The 17,821-nt window shown below is 47.0% G+C and overlaps 1 protein-coding gene across 1 annotated transcript in view; it reads left to right on the top strand.

Moving 5' to 3' along the window:
• LOC124594890 (guanine nucleotide-binding protein subunit beta-2-like 1) overlaps positions 1-17,620 on the top strand; it is a 109,636-nt gene extending 92,016 nt beyond the window's left edge. Inside the window, exon 7 of the mRNA XM_047133363.1 lies at positions 16,776-17,620. Coding sequence (XP_046989319.1) covers positions 16,776-16,958 — 183 coding nt within the window. The 3' untranslated portion in view covers positions 16,959-17,620. The remainder of the gene's footprint in view (positions 1-16,775) is intronic.
• Positions 17,621-17,821: the final 201 nt, after the last annotated feature.

Below are 17,821 nucleotides of genomic sequence, written 5' to 3'. Positions count from 1 at the left end.
ATAATTTGTGTGTTAGAAAGTGTGGGCAGTAAGAGGAAGATAATTGTGGAAGTTGCTCGTGGTTTTTTATGCTATGTACTCGTGTACGTCTCTAAAGGAAAATCGCACAATACCTGTAAAATAATAGACATAACACAGTGACTAATAACTGGCAATAACAAATGTAGTAGAACCAATATTTTATTAATGGTCACCTACAGTGTTGGTTTGCACAACTCTTCCCTGCCTTACACTCTTCTTTCAAGAGGCCATCATCTTTTTTGTGAGGTTGTTTCTGAAACCAGTGAAGGTATTTTAAATCTGTCTTCTGACTCCAAGGAAACGTGTTTTTGTCACAAATGTGTTCAGTTTTATTGAAATAAAATAGCAGTAGCCTTAATGAAACATACATACCATTTGCCTTGCTTTCTCCATCTAAAAGTTGTTCATTACAAAAAACATTGATGTTAGTACTTAAGATTTTTGTTCACACAGGAGAGAAATCTACGATAGAGCCTCAGCGTTTGTAGCATCTTTTTCCCTTCCGTGCTGCATGTCTATCCTCTTGCTATTCTTTTTCCCATCCTTTGTTGAACATGTCTGGGGGTGCTCTTCTGAATGTTATGTTCCACACTGTCTGTAGCGGACATAAGAACAGTCTCACCACTGTTTTTCTTCCTCCTTCCTTTTTCCTTTCTTTGTTCACATTCTCCTATCCTTCCTCCACTCGGCACTCTTCTTTTTTCTTCTTCCTCCCTGTGCACTCCTGAAGGCTGGCCCACACATCTGATGTGTAACAGGTGACTGGGTAACACGTAATTCCCAGCCCCAGGTCGACAGGTAGGGTTTTCACGTACCCTCTGGCACAAGCCAGACCCAGGGAGGGGTGATTGCCTGAGCTGCTACCTTCCCAAATTGCCAATTGGTCCCTCTGTCATGTGTTCGGAGGGGTTGATCTGAGTTGTGAACAATCACCTACGGTGGGTGCGCCCTCTTGTGGAGGTGGCCCTCAGTTGGAAGGAGTACACCATCGGAAAGGTTGGCAATCATGGGCGATTTTCTTGCAATGAGCCAATCATCTCCACAATCAACGTCTACAAAATGTAAATGGAATGAGGCAAACGATTCACAGACCGTCCCAGCTGGACCATGGTTCCTCGTGGTTTCACATACTGAACACGGTTAGTCCTTCACAACAGTAAATCCATTTATTATTCAGAAAGGTGTTGATGCAGGTGCCGGCCCTGTGAAATCCTGCTCTTGTAGAGAGATGCTTCTGCCCAAGTTCAAAGCAGGCTATGAGGGTCTCTCAGTCCAACAGTACATTCTGAACCCGATGTGCTGCTACCAATGTCATCGTTTCACCCTCACTCAAATGTCTTGTCGACAACCGACCAAATGTGTAACCTGTGGTATTGATACGCACGAGGGCAGTTGTCCGCCTCCTCCTCCCTACTGTATCAACTGCAATGGCAACCATGCCACCTCCTCTCGCAGGCTGTCCAGGAGATCTGGGTAAAGGAAAAAGTTACTTACCAGGTCGCTCGCAAGTTATTGGCTTGTCACAAACCTTGCACTCTATCGCCTGGCACATGCAGTACTTTTCTTATTACATCTCGCTCCATGATAGACATGGCCACGCAGACATGCGACCTCAAATTCAGCTCTGAGGTTGTGAAACTGCCCAGTGTTATGGTAGCATCGCAGTCCCCTCGTCCAGGTGTGCAACAAGCCATCACTCTCTGGCCTCATGGGGCGAAGTCACTAGCTAAACAACTGACAGGACGGAACGGGCAGCAGGAATAAGCCTGTGAAGACTTCAAACATCTCTCCAGCCAGCTAACACTGGCGTCTTCCTCTGCTAATCGGAAAGGCTCAAAGAAATCCAACAAAGGCAAACATTCTTCTCCTTCACTGGCTTGACGATCCTCCACGACTGTGTTGCCACATGATAGCTTCGCTGGCTGGCCTTCGTGTAGCTGGTGCCCACCACCAACTGTTTTTCTGCATTGGGCTCCGCAGGCCGACAGCAGAACAAAGTTGACACATCTTTGGACCTCGTGGAACAGGATCCTCCTGCCTCTGTGCCCTGTAACAGCAAGTCTTCACAGACTGGCACTCAGCAGCTGCCAAGATGACACTCGTTTTTTCCTCGTCACTCTCTCCTCCAATGGAACATTCGTGGCCTTTGATCCGACAAAGAGGATTTATGGCTGCTTTCAGAATCACAGCATCCACTTGTACTCTGCCTTCAGGAAGCAACATTGCATCCTCACAATCGCTTTGAACTTTCACATTTCTTCTTTTCCATTATGACCTTCCGCCCGAGGTCGGCATTCCATCTCTTGAGGGAATCGTGTACCATTTACATCCCTCTGTCATTCGATGTCGCCAGGGCCGACTTCTTGCAGCGTAGTGGGCAGCTATCTCACCCATTTCTGCTGCTCAGTGACTTTAACGCTCACCATCTGATTTGGGGTTGTCCCAGAATCTGTCAAGAGGAGCCCTCTTCACTGACTTTCTTAATCAGCTTAACCTTTCTTGCCTTAACATAGGAGCGACCACGTTCCATTCAGACTCCTAGCACACCTATTCCCATTTGGACCTATCCTTCTGTACTGCACATCTTGCTCATCGTCTCAAATGGCCTGTACTTTCTGACATCTACTCGAGCAACCATTCCCCATTTGCTATCCATTTGCTGACTCGTACCCCACCTCTGCGTTTTTAACTGTCATCATATGATGGCAAACTGCATTCATTATAAACAGATGTGTGCACAGTGTTGTTGTGTTTTTCAGGATAACATAAAAGCTAGCTGGGTTTAATTCAAAAGTTTGTTTTAACAGTTCCACACCCCTCTTCCTCTCAGATGGCTCTCTGGAACCAATATCCATTCTCCAATGTCATTGTGGACCCTATTGCTATCTCCAACACCTCGTCCTGCCATTTTGTGGAAATGTCGAGCTCCTCCCACTATAACCCTGCCTTTCTCCATTGGAAATGAGTGGAGGAGGCTAGGGCAATAGCCTTCTCTTCTCATAATCATGTTAAAATGCAACCTTTACTATGAGAGAGCTAGATCATGCTCTCACTTCACCCCAATTCTCTGCCCCAGGGCCAGACACTGTTAACATTCAGATGTCGCAGCACATTTCTTTTGCAGGCAAGCACTTACTGCTTAATACGTACCTCCACAACTGCGCAGAGGGCATGTTTCCGGACTTCCGCGTGAAGGCACCATCATACCTGTACCTAAGCCCTGTAAGGACAAAAACCTCCTTCTAGCCATCGTCCCATCTCTCTCAACAGCTGTTTTTGCAAGGTGATGGAACATACGACTCATGCCCAGCTGGTGTGCTGGCTCGAGTCTTTCAATTTATTAACCACTGCACAATGTGGATTTAGAGTGCGCCATTCGACATTGAACATCTCGTCACTTTGTCCACCCATGTCATGAATGGTTTTCTGTGGAAATCCCAGACTGTGGCGTGTCTTTAGATCTGAAGAAAGCCTAAGACACCTGCTGAGGGGCAGGTACCTTACATACTCTCTAAACGTGGGGCTTCCGTGGCCACCTGCCCCATTTCCTTTAGAAATTTTTAAAAGGATTACTTTTCAAAGTATGTTTGGGTTCTGCCTTCTTGGACACCATTATCCAGGAAAACGGTGTGCCTCAGGGTTCCAGGGGCATTGATCTCCTTGCTACCTCCATTTACCATATAATGGCCTGTCTCCCACTGGGTATCTCTGGCTCCCTTTTTGTTGACGATTTTGCCATCTGTTGCAGTTTTTCACGGACTTGTCTCAGTTGTCTTTACTCATGGAACATCAACAGTGGCTTTCGTTTTCCCACGGACAAAATCGGCACAATTGGTTTCTCCCACCATCTATACATCTTGTGCCTGTTGCTCTTCCATTCATTGAAACTATGGAATTTCTGGGGCTCATGCTCAATAGGAAACACTCTTGGTCCTCCCATATGTCTTATCTGGCAGCCCAAGGTACGCGGTACCTCAGTGTCCTATGTGTCTTCAATGGTACTTCTGGGGTGCAGATCGAACCACCCTCCTTCATTTATAATGGTCCCTTGTCTGTTGGAAAACAGACTATGGGAGCTTTATTTATGCATTTGCACATCCATCCCTCGTATGTCATCTCAATACTATCCACCATTGTGGCATCCATTTGGCCACTGGTGCCTTTTACACTAGCCCTGTTGAGAGTTTCTATGCAGAAGGTGCTGAACTACTGCTGGCCTACCGCCATGACTTTCTCCTCAGCAGGTATGCATGCCGTTTGTCTGCCATGCGTGGCCACCCATCCTATGCTGCCTCTTTCTACGACTCCTTTGATCGCCTGTAGGGGGCATGTCCCTCTTCTGTTACCTCCTGGACTTGGCTTTCAGCTCTTGCTTCAGCAGGTTAACTTCACGTTCCCTGCAACTTTGCCAGTGGGTTTGAACCCTTTACCACCTTTGCTTCATGCAGTAGCCTGTGTTCATCTTGTCCTTCATTCGCTTTCTAATGACACTACACCAACCTTGTTCTATCGCCTTCAGTTTCACAACCTTCGCACAGAATTTCACGATAGTACCTTTGTGTACACTGATGGCTCTTGGACTGATTGTGGTGTCAGGTGTGCCTTCGTTATTGGCGCCGACATTTTTCGGTATCGACTTCCGGCACACAGTTAAATATTTACGGCAGAGCTGTTTGCCCTGTATCAAGCCACGGAGTGCATCCGGCGACACAGGCTTTTCAATTGTCGTCTGCTCACTCTCTCTGTGCCCTTCAAAGTCTCTGTGTGCTGTACACCGTCCATTCCTTAGTGCAACAGGCCTAGGAAGGCTTTCACTTGCTCACCCTTGATAGAGCCACTGTAACATTTATGTGGGTTCCTAGTCATGTCAATCTGACAGGAAACGAGGCTGCTGCAAAGGCTGCATTCTTTGTACTGCAGCCCACTAGTTCTTTCAATCCCTCTGATCTCTCTGTTGCCGTCTGTCAGGAAGTGGTGTCACTTTGGCATCGCCACTGGTCCTCCCTTCATGGGAATAAGTTCAGAGTTGTTAAGCCTCTCCCAGCAGCTTGGAAGACCTCCTTTCGGCCCACCCGCCACGAGTAGGTCATTTTAACTAGGTTGCGTGTTGGACCTTTTTAGCCATCGCCATTTTTTTTTTTAGAGAGAGAGATTGTTATAATCTTGGTGGTAAATTCGTGGTGAAGTATGGTAAGGAACGTTCGCGTATTCATAAAATGATTCACCTCTGGCTGTGAAGTTACACTGGAGTATACATGCTTCAAATAAAGTATACTGCATTTGCAATAAGATCATCAATGTATTGATAAAAATGTTGACAGCTTCAATAGAACGAAAGAAAAAATTGTGCTAATTAATGTACCTCTTATCTTTATTGAATGAGTAAGTCATTATGTAACTGGACTCACTTTTACGATTGTGATTTGATCTGTCTTATGAATAACGTGTCATAATATTTTGAGACCAGATTCTGTGATTTCACATTTGTGGCGTGGCTCCCAGCCAGAGTATCCCATAAATCACAGTCGAGTAAACAAAAAAAGTTTTTTACGTTTTTGTGTGTTGCTTTGACCAGTAATGTGAGGAGGAGGCTATGCCAGTGAAGGGATTTACAGCATTTCAGTTTAGCTTTTATTACCTGTGTGCAGTGTGGGAAAGTGATTTATCCTTCTGTTTGGTAATAAAGTTGAAAGATTTCAGTTTCATAACAAAAGAAATATGTGCACTGCCATAATGTAGTACTATCTTAAACTGATACTACTACTACTAAGTTTAGAAATAATGTCTGACAGAAACTAATGGCAGAAGTGCATTTCTACACAACTTCCTACTCTGTACACTTCAGTAGCATAACAAACGTAAGAAAATAGTACATTTGATTTGAAAACAATAATTCAGTTATTTCTTGTATACTGTCCCTGATTGGTGTGCATAATCAAATTTAGTTTTAAACAAAGTAAAAAGAGGAAAAACTGCTCAGAATTGAATGGCACATTATTGACATGGAGGGGAGGGGATGCTGTGGAACAAACAAAAATTTAATGAACATTTGACCAAGAGGGGCACTTTGTAAGAATAAGCACACCAACAGACACGCTGCACGTGGCTGTTCCTCAGTTTCTGTCAGACACGGGCCTGACTGTCTCCATGTAGAATCGTGTGCTGCTGCTAAAGTTGTCTTACAAGAATGGTGACTGTGTGCCAGTAGCCCTGTAGAAATTCTTGACAATCTGGGGTATGAAAAAAAAGGGATTGGTCAGATGTCTGCCAAGGGCTGGAGAAAATGATTACAAAATTTGAAAAGACAGGTTCTTTCGAAGTGCAGTGTTACAGAGGGAAGAAAGTAGTTGGCAGACATCTGTTGAAGATGTGGCCACAGCATTGCAAGCGAGATCGAGCAGTGGTGTGCAAACATGCAGTGTACAGAGAACTGTCCAAACATTGGACATGCCTGCGAGCATGCTGCATAAAATACTACGAAACATCCTGCATTATTATCCATACAGAATCACTCATTTTGAGGAGTTGCTTCCTGCTGACCTGCCAGGAAGACAAATGTTCGCTCTGGAATTTCTTACTCACATGGAAGTGGACCATGAATGGTCATGGAACATTCTGTGAACAGATGAAGCCCATTTACATCTCCAAGGACATGTCAATATGTAGAATATGAGCAATGGAAAATCCATAACTTGAATTGGTTCAACTTCACTCTGCAAAGGTGATTGTGTTGCGAGGGTTGACAGAATTTTTTATAATAGTGCAGTATTTTTCAAGGAGAGGAGTCCTCATGTTCTGTTACCTGTTTTGTCACTGGTAAATGCTATGAGAGTCTTTTGCACGCAGTCATTCCAACCCTTCAACAGCATAGATATTTGGATAAGATCATTTTTATGCAAGATGGCGCCCATCTGCCCATTGTACAGCTAGTGAAGCAGCTGCTGCGGAGGCATTTCAGAAATGCTAGAATTACGTCGCAATTTCCCTACAGCCTGGCCATCCAGCTCACCTGACCTTCGTTCTGTGTAACTTCTGGCTGAGGCATTATCTGACAGATGTTGTGTCAAGTGCTCCAACTACGAACATAACTGAATTGATGGTATGCATTGCATAATGCTTTCTTAATGTGATCCCAGACACTCAGATCTGTTCTGGAACATGCTGCTTCTCAATTTCAACTTCTGGCAAAAAAATGATGGATAGTATATTGAAGATGTCTTGTGTAAGTCTCACGACAATTTGAAACTGATGTCACTTTGCATTTTATATGGTTTTTGGCCTTCGGATATTTAAAAACTGATTTTTCCCATCCAATGTGATATGACCTTGCTGTTGTGGATGGACTTACCTACCTAACTAACAGTACCACAACTGTTGACTGCCGAACTTGTGCAGTCATGCACACTGAACAGCACGGGTGGTGTAATGCCCAATGTGCAACTCGAATTGTAGCAGTAGCAGTCGTATTGCGATTCCTCTGTCATTTGTAGCTGACCCCATTTACATTAAGAGGCTTAAGGTGCCATCTGTTTGTAAGATTTTCATTACTTTTTTGTCCCCTGGCATTTCCCCCTGCGTCAACAATATGCTGTTCAAATCTCTGTCTACAGTGTTTCGAAACTCTTCTCTATATCTCCGTGTACTCTTTTAAGGGTGGTGGTTGTTGTTGTTGTGATCTTCAGTTCAGAGACTGGTTTGATGCAGTTCTCCATGCCACTCCATCCTGTGTAAGCATCGTCATTTCCAAGTAACTACTGCACCCTGCACCCTTCTGAATCTGCTTACTGTATTCATCTCTTGGTCTCCCTCTAAGATTTTTACCCTTCACGCTGCCCTGCAGTACTAAATCCCCCTGCGGGTTCGGGGGTCAGAATAAGCCCGCGGTATTCCTGCCTGTCGTAAGAGGCGACTAAAAGGAGTCTCAAACGTTTCGGCCTTAATGTGATGGTCCCCTAAGGGGTTTGACCACTACCTTTCAAAATTTTCTGTTAGTGCGTCCCATTTGGGGAAAGACGCCTTACGTGGTGTATTATATATCCATCTTGCCCTAAGATCTGGCACACCCAATATTGTCATGGAGTTGGCTTTACACCGTGCTTCCAGCCACATCAGCTGCTGTGTGTTCCGGGCAGCATACATGCCCTCCATTATGAACTTCCATCTTTGCCCTCCTGACACATATGGATATTCGACACCCGACATCCAGCACGGTAGCCAGTCCGTTGTGGTGGGGTCGTCATGTACCCTCTTGGTGGTAGCCCCCTGACTACACAGGGATCGCACTGTTGATGCCTGAGCTGCTACCTCCCCACGTATGCCGAGGAATAGATGCCTATCCCTCTGGGGCATCGGGACTCCCAGCAAAGGCCATCCTGCCAGGTGGTCTTTGCTGTGGCTGGGTGGCGCCCGTGGGGAGAGCCCCTGGTCGGAGTGGGTGGCATCGGGGTGGATGACCCGCAATGAAGCGTGGTACATCATCTCTCGCTGGTGGGCCTCCACCAGCAGTCTCTAAGCGATCGAGGTCTAACCTCAACGGCAAGCAATTCAATCCAAGATGATTTCCCTCCCTGGCCACTCCATGGGAGGAACGCATGGCTAAAGACAGCAGTGGAGATTATTCACCCCAGTACCTTATCTGTACACGGGTCGATAGTGAATCTTTTATGCAAACTAAGCCTCAGTTTTTTGTGGAGCATTTAGAGGACAAGTTCGGGGAGGTGGAGGGCTTGTCCAAAATGCGCTCTGGGTCGGTTCTCATCAAAACAGCATCCTCTGCACAGTCACGGAGGTTGCTCACTTGTGACAAGGTGGGTGATGTTTCCGTCACCATCACTCCCCATAAAAGTTTAAACATGGTCCAGGGTATTATATTCCACAGGGATCTTCTTCTGCAGTCCGACGATGAACTACGCGCCAACCTAGAACGACGAGGTGTTCACTTCGTCCGGCACGTCCATCGTGGTCCGAGGGATAATCAGGTAGCCACCGGTGCCTTCATCTTGGCCTGTGAGGGTGATGTCTTACCCGAAAAGGTTAAGGTGATGGTTTACCGTTGTGATGTGAAGCCATATATCCCTCCTCCGATGCGATGTTTTAAATGCTGGAAGTTCGGACACATGTCATCCCGCTGTGCTTCCAGCATCACGTGTCGGGATTATGGACGTCCTTCGCATCCCGATACTCCATGTGCCCCGCCTCCTATCTGTGTTAACTGCGGAGAACACCATTCCCCCTGCTCGCCGGACTGTGGGATATTCCAGAAAGAAAGGAAGATAATGGCATATAAGACCCTGGACCGCCCGACCTACCCCGAGGCTAGACGGAAATACGAGCGGCTCCATCCTGTGGCAATGACATCAACCTACGCCGCTGCTGCAACGACAGTTCTCCCATCATCACGAATCGGCTCTTAAGATCGGTCAGCCTCCACCAGCCCCCTTGCTTGTGGGGGGCACTTCACAACCTGTTGCTCCTGCTTCATCTACTTCAGGAGCAACACCGCCCCAACCACCGGGGACATCTGTTCCCCCTTCCCAGCCGGAGAAGCGTGAGCCTTCTTCGGCTCCTCTCGCCCGGAAGGGGTCCCTTGGGGCCCTCCCATCCCAGGCTTTGCCCAGTGCCAAAGCGGACACCCGCAAGTATCTCAAACAACCACCGGTCGCTGGTCGTAGGGAGTCACGGTCGTCTTCAGTCCCTGAGACTGACCCAGTGAGGCCCTCCCAGCCAGAACCACCTAAGGCACAGCGCGCAGAGCAGTCCAAGAAAAAGGCTCCCAAGCATCCTGACACTACGGTGGCACCTGTCCCACCGCAGCCTTCTCACTCTGCGTCCGAAGATGAGGTGGAGATTCTGGCGTCCGCTGAGGACCTGGATCTCGCCAGTCCCTCGGACGCAATGGATGGCTGTTGTACAGGTGGTGACTCAGTAGCAGCAGCAGGGGCCCAGGAGGCGTAATGTGCCTCCCCAGTCCCTTCACGCCTTTCCCATCCATGGCCAATACCATCATCCAGTGGAACTGCAGCGGTTTCTTCCACCATCTAGCTGAGCTCCGCCAACTTATCAGCTTTCATCCTTTCCTTTGCATTGCTCTGCAGGAAACTTGGTTTCCAGCAATGCGGACCCCCGCCCTCCGTGGCTATCGGGGTTATTATAAGAACCGAGCGGCTTATGAAAGGGTGTCTGGTGGCGTCTGCATCTATGTCCTTAACTCTCTTCACAGCGAATCTGTCCCTCTACAAACAGCTTTAGAGGCTGTCGCTGTTAGGGTGTGAACGCCGCAGGCTATTACCGTCTGCAGTCTTTACCTTCCACCGGATGGTGATGTCACGCTGCCTGTCCTGGCTGCACTGATTGCCCAATTGCGGCCACCTTTCTTGTTGCTGGGCAATTTCAATGCCCACAACCCTCTATGGGGTGGGACTGTCTCCGATGACCGTGGTCGTGCTGTGAAGCATTTGTTGGCTCAGCTCGACCTTAGCCTCTTGAACACCGGTGCTCCCACACATTTCAGTGTGGCCCATGGCTCGTTCTCGGCCATCGATCTCTCTCTTTGCAGTCCCGGACTTGTCCCATCCCTCCACTGGAGAGTGCATCCTGACCTTTGTGGTAGTGACCATTTTCCCATCTATTTATCACTGCCCCAGTGTCATTCTTCTGGGCGCTTGCCCCGCTGGGCTCTCCACCGGGCTGACTGGTCGGCTTTTACTTCCGCTGCAACCATCGGGTCTCCCCCACAAGGTGACATTGACGAGGTGGTCTGTGTCTTAGCCACGTCAATCATTTTGGCGGCCGAGGCTGCCATCCCCCGCTCTTCTGCACTCCCTCGGAGGAAGGCTGTACCCTGGTGGTCGCCGGAGATTGCGGAGGCTATTCGCGACCGTAGGCGGGCCCTTCAGCGTCATAGGCGGCACCCGTCTCTAGAGACCCTCATCACCTTTAAGAGGCTCCATGCCTTGGCCCGTCGTCTTATTGCAGGGCGTAAGCAGGAGTGCTGGGAGAGGTATGTCTCATCCTTGGGCTCCCGTGTCTCCCCCTCGCTTGTGTGATCCCGGATCCGGCGGATTTATGGATACCAGACCCCCTGGGATCTCCTTGGACGGCGCTGTCTGCGCGGACGCTGCCGCCATTGCTGAACGTCTTGCTGCGCACTTTGCTAAGAGCTCTGCGACTGCAACTTATCCCCCCGCTTTTCGCTCTCTAAAGGAGCGAGCCGAGCAGACGCCGTTATCATTCCACACGCGTCGTTCTGACAACTACAATGCTCCTTTCAGCGAGAGGGAATTCCTCGCTGCCCTCGCCGATTGCCCTGATACGGCACCAGGACCAGACTGCATCCATGCACAGATGCTGAAGCATCTCTCCAGGGACTGCGAGAGACACATCCTCACCATCTTTAACCGCATTTGGAGCGAGGGCGCGTTCCCGTCGCAATGGCGAGAGGGTGTTATTGTCCCCATCTTGAAGCCCGGTGCGGACCCACTGGCGGTGGACAGCTATCGTCTCATTACCCTCACCAACGTTTTGTGCAAATTGCTCGAACGTATGGTGGGGTGGCGTTTGTGTTGGGTCCTTGAGTTGCGCGGTCTCCTCGCCCCATCCCAGGGTGGCTTCCGTCGGGGCCGGTCTGCAGCGGACAATTTGGTGCGGCTGGAATCTGCCATCCGTGCGGCCTTTGCCCGACTTCAGCATCTCCTTGCTGTATTTTTTGATCTGCGGAAGGCGTATGACACCACATGGAGGCATCACATCCTTGGTACGTTGCATGAGTGGGGTCTTCGTGGTCGGCTCCCGGCTTTTCTTCAAACCTTTTTATTGCACCGCTCTTTCCGGGTGCAAGTCGGTGCCACCTCTAGTTCCTCTTATACACAGGAAAATGGGGGCCCGCAGGGCTCGGTGTTGAGCGTCTCCCTTTTTCTCGTGGCCATTAATGGTCTGGCTGCAGCCGTGGGGTCGTCGGTGTCTCCTTCTTTGTATACCGATGACTTCTGCATCTCATTTAGCTCCACGACTACGGGAGTCGCCGTACGCAGGCTGCAAGTAGCCGTTCGGAAGGCAGCATCATGGGCTCTGACTCATAATTTTCAGTTCTCTGCAGCCAAGACTCGAGTTATGCACTTCTGCAGGCGTCGGACGGTCCACCCTCATCCTGAACTTTACCTCGACGGTCACCTGCTTGAAGTGGTGGAGACTTGCCGCTTCTTAGGACTCGTCTTTGATACCCGGCTCACATGGGTTCCTCATATTACTCAGCTGAAGCAAAAGTGCTGGCGGCACCTCAACGCCCTCCGCTGCCTGAGCCACACATCTTGGGGTGCGGATCGCTGCACGCTGTTGTGATTATACAGGGCCCTTGTGCAGTCCAGGCTTGATTATGGGAGCCTGGCGTATAGGTCTGCATCACCCTCAGTGTTGACGTTGTTAGACCCCATACACCACTGTGGGGTTCGGCTTGCAACTGGCGCTTTTCGTACGAGCCCCGTGGATAGTCTACTGGTGGAGGCCGGGGTTCCCCCGCTGCGGATTCGCCACCATCGACTGCTCGCCGACTATGCTGTCCACGTGCATTGCTCGCTGGGCCATCCCAATCGTCGCCTGCTTTTCGCTGCCATGGTCCTCCATCTGCCCGAAAGGCGACCTAGGTCTGGGCTTTCCATAGCTGTCCGCGTCCGGTCCCTGCTGTCGGAACTGGGGTCATTCCCTCTTCTGCCTCCCTTCCGGGTCCGTGCACCTACGCCTCCCTGGTGTCTGCCCCGGCCGTCCGTCCGTCTGGACTTGGCACAGGGACCCAAGGACTTGGTTCCGCCTGTGGCCCTCCATCGTCGTTTTCTTGCGCTCCTCGCCTCATTTTCGCGCTAAGAGACTGTCTACACTGATGGTTCCCTGGTTGATGGTCGCACTGCCTATGCTTTTGCTCACGCTGCCCATGTTGAGCAGTGCTCCTTGCCGGCTGGCTGCAGTATTTTTACTGCAGAGCTGGTGGCCATATTGCGCGCTTTTGAGCATATGCGTTTCTGCTCAGGTACGTCCATCGTCATCTGCAGTGACTCCATGAGCAGCCTCCAGGCCATCGACCGCTGCTATACCTCTTCTCCTCTGGTGTCCTCTATTCAGGAGTCTGTTTCCGCCATTACCCGTTCTGGTCGTTCGGTGGTCTTTGTTTGGACGCCAGGTCACGTTGGCATCCCGGGGAACGAACGTGTTGACAGGCTGGCCAAAGGGGCGATCGACGCCCCAGCTTTGGAGATCGGCCTCACGGCTCGCGATCAGCAGCTGGTGTTGCGCCGTAAGGTGCTTGGGATGTGGACTGCTGAGTGGCGTGGCATGACATCCCCGAATAAACTGCGGGCTGTCAAGGAGACGACCGATGTGTGGCGCTCCTCCCTGCGGAATTCTTGCAGGGACTCTGTCATCCTGTGTCGGCTCCGCATCGGCCATACCTACCTGACACACGGCCATCATTTGCGTCAGGAGGATCCCCCCCTGTGTCGGTGTGGGTCCCGGCTGACGGTCGCCCACATTTTGTTGGAGTGTCCCCGACTGCGCACCCTCCAGCAGTCTTTTAATCTCCCGGGCACTTTGCCTTTGGTTTTATGTGATGATGCCTCCGTGACTGATGACGTTTCAAATTTTATCCGTGGTAGTCCTTTTTATGGTTCCATTTAGGGAGGTCCTGCACCTTTCCCTTTCTGTGTCTTTTGTCCTCGCGTCTCTCAATATTTGTTGCTGTTTTGGTGTGTCGTCAGATGGTTGACTCTTTCCCTTTTTTTTTGTTCTCGTGGTCAGTCAACCGGTCTCCGGCCATCTTCTTTTCTTCTGTTTCTTTTTGTCTGGTGTTTGTCTGTACTCTTCGTGTCTGTAGTGTTCGTTGCCACATTTGTGTTCTTTTAGGGCCTGGGGGGAGTCTCCTTCCCCTTGGGGTTTTACCTGCTTAGTGAATTTATGTCTCGCCTGTTTTTGGAATGGGGGACTGATGACCTTCGCTGTTTAGTCCCCCTTAAACATCCCAATAACTACCACCACCATCCAGTACTAAATTGGTGATCCCTTGATGCCTCAGAACATGTCCTACCAACCGATCCCATCTTCTAGTTAAGTTATGCCACAAATTCCTCTTCTCCCCAATTCTATTCAGTATCTCCTCATTAGTTACTTGATCTACTCTTAAGCATTCTTCTGTAGCCCCACATTTCAAAAGCTTCTAGTCACTTATTGTCTGAACTATGTATCGTCCATGTTTCACGTCCATACATGGCTACACTCCATACAAATACTTTCAGAAAAGACTTCTTGACACTTAAATCTACACTCAATGTTAACAAATTTCTCTTCTTCAGAAACGCTTTCCTTGCCATTGCCAGTCTAAATTTTATATCCTCTCTACTTCAACCATCATCAGTTATTTTGCTATCCAAATAGCAAAACTCATCTACTACGTTAAGTGTCTCATTTCCTAATCTAATTCTCTTAGAATCATCTGATTTAATTTGACTACATTCTATTATCCTGGTTTTGCTTTTGTTGATGTTCATCTTATATCCTCCTTTGAAGACATGTTCAACTGCTCTTCCAGATCCTTTGCTGTCTCTGACAGAATTAAAATGTCATTGGCAAACCCTAAAGTTTTTATTTCTTCTCCATTGATTTTAATTCCTACTCCAAATTTTTCTTTTGTTTCCCTTACTGCTTGCTCAATATACAGATTGAATAAAATCAGGAATAGGATACAACCCTGTCTCACTCCCTTCTCAACCATTGCTTCCCTTCTGTGCCCCTTGACTCTTATAACTTCCATCTGGTTTCTATACAAATTGTAAATGGCCTTTCGCTCCTTGTATTTGACCCCTGCCATCCAGTCAAAATTGTCAAAAGCATTTCTCTAAGTCTACAAATGCTAGAAGCGTAGGTTTGCCTTTCCTTAACCTATTTTCTAAGGTAAGTGGTAGGGTCAGTGTTGCCTCATGTGTTCCAACATTTCTATGGAATCCAAACTGATCTTCCCCAAGGTTGGCTTTTACCAGTTTTTCCATTTGTCTGTAAAGAGTTAGTTAGTATTTTGCATCCGTGACTTATTAAGCTGATAGTTTTGGCAATTTTCACACCTGTCAACACCTGCTTTCTTTGGGATTGGAATTTTTATATTCCTCTTGAAGTCTGAGGGTATTTCGCCTGTCTCATACATCTTGCTCACCAGATGGTAGAGTTTTGTCAGGGCTGGCTCTCCCAAGGCTATCAGTAGTTCTAATGGAATGTCCTCTACTCCTGGGACCTCTACATGCTCCTTCCACCTTTCTGCTTTCCCTTCTTTGATTAGAACTGGTTTTCCATCTGAGCTCTTTATATTCATACAGGTGGTTCTCTTTCCTACAAAGGTCTCTTTAATTTTCCTGTAGGCAGTATCTATCTTACCCCTAGTGATACATGCCTCTACATCTCTACACTTGCCCTCTAGCCATCCCTGCTTAGCCATTTTGCACTTTCTGTCAGTCTCATTTTTGAGGTGTTTGTATTCCTTTTTGCTTGCTTCATTTACTGATTTTCATATTTTCTCCTTTGATCAATTCAATTCAGGATTTCTACTAGCCCTCGTCCTTTTACCTACTTGATCCTCTGCTGCCTTCACTGTTTCATCTCTCAATGCTATCCATTCTTCTTCTACTGTATTTCTTCCTCCTGCTCCTGTCAAACATTCCCTAAAGCTCTCTCCAAAACTCTCTACAACCTCTGGTTCTTTCAGTTTATCCAGGTCCCATCTCCTTAAATTACCACCTTTCTGCAGTTTCTTCAGTTTTAATCTATGGTTCATAACCAATAGATTGTGGTCAGAGTCCACATGTGCCCCTGGCAATGTCTTAAAATTTAAAACCTGGTTTCTAAATCTCTATCTTACCATTATATGATCTATCTGAAGCCTTCCAGTGTCTCCTGGCCTCTTTCACGTTTACAACCTTTTTTCATGATTCTCAAACCAAGTGTTAGCTATGATTAAGTTACGCTCTGTGCAAAATTCCTCCTTGCCGCTTCCTCTTTCATTCTGTATTGCCTTTCCATAATTAAGGGTATAATATTTATTTAGCTGGTTCACATTGAGCTAAGATGATGCCATCTACCAGTCCCTGATCATACCCCGACCGCTTCCAAAAGAAGTTGTTCTCTCTTCCCCCCCTAACCCCGCCAACACGAGGCACCGCAATTGTGTCCATTTCCACATCACTTGGCCAATGCAAATTGCATAGTGTTAATGGGGAAAAAATCCACGTATCAGAACCTGAAATGTAAAGAAAAAATTAATAAAATAAGTTTGATCGAATTACAGTGGTCCTTCACAAAGTATTTATGTGAACATTAGGAAAAAAATCTCTGATACTTGAATTCAATAATCGCAAACCTCTAGTCTGCCACTAGGGTTTCTGGCATTGTTGCTTGGTACTCAACAGGCTTGTAAAAGTTGGAGAACAGATTTCTCAAACACTTAGTGCATTGTCCTATAGCAGCATTTAGTACATCTAAGTAATATAATCGTGCAAGAGATGAGCAAAATCGGTGACCTGTTGGTTGCATTCTTCCCTTGTTAGTCATGAAGTGTTGATAAAGCCCAGTCAAAAAAGTGTTTATGAAAGCTTTGAAGTATCATGAAGAGTAAATACCTAACATTCATTAGTTTTAAAAGTAGTTGTGATTTTGGTTTGTGTCAGTGGTGTTGTCCTAGTTCTATCTGCATGTCATACCTCTAACACAAAATTTTTATGAAATTACAGGATCTGGAAGGTAAGCTGTTAGTAGATGAACTGTGCCCAGAAGTGCTTAATCAATATCAGGGAGTGGACGCAGAACCACCGCAGTGCCTGTCACTCGCATGGTCAGGTGATGGACAAACTTTGTTTGCGGGCTACTCGGACAACCACATTAGAGCATGGCAGGTCATCACCACTAACTCGTGAGGCACACTGGAAATTTGCTGTTTTTGTGGTTCAGTTGGAAGTTCCTATTTTTGTTGTCAGTTGATAAGTTCCTTCATTGCCTTTTTTGTTTGTTGTTATTTTGTTATAGTTAGACATTCTGTGACAAATCAAGGCAGTGGACATTTGCAGTACCTGTTTTATAATTGAAATTGCCTTGAGCTTCATCTTAAATGTTAATGCTCTACAGTAAATATTTTTGTGTGTGTTTTCATATGAGACTGATTATGTGCCATGAATAAGAGTAATTGATTTCGTGTCTGTTACTGGAAAGAAATTTTTCCAGAAGTCATTTGTTTCAGGTAAGATGCTGTTACAAATTTTTCTTTGCGAAAATTTAGATTACGGTTCCTGTGTTTTTATTGAAGTACAAACTTTTTCCTTGGTTTTATTTGCAGTTGCTTTCTTCCTTCAGTGAAACTGTTGATTCTGTTCTTCATAGAAGTGATATGTTTCGCTGTGATTTTCCTTCAGTGTTTCTGTCCTGATGTAACATGAATTGTTAGTTAGCATGACTTATGCTTAAAGTGACATTAGTTGGGGTGAAATGTTCACCCACAACATTCTTTCATTGCCAGTTTTATTGATTTTGTTATGTTCCTATATATTTGTTCAGCATTAAAATTTTGCACTGTGATAAAACTGTTTAGATTAAGTGAATTGTTACAAAAATGTTGATGTATCAATTGCTTTATTTTGATAATACATTGTGTTTGCAGAAATTCTTTTGTAATGCTGCTTTATTCATTTTATATCCTGAAACCTAGTTGAAACATAGTAAGTTGTAAACTCATCCAACTTATGTTTTCTGTTCCTTTCATTCTGTATCTAAATTTTACAAATAG

This window comes from Schistocerca americana, chromosome 2 (genome assembly GCF_021461395.2).
Source record: "Schistocerca americana isolate TAMUIC-IGC-003095 chromosome 2, iqSchAmer2.1, whole genome shotgun sequence".
In the NCBI taxonomy this organism is placed as follows: domain Eukaryota; kingdom Metazoa; phylum Arthropoda; class Insecta; order Orthoptera; family Acrididae; genus Schistocerca; species Schistocerca americana.
Note: the sequence above shows the minus strand (reverse complement) of the source record. Positions and strands in the feature narration are given on the sequence as shown.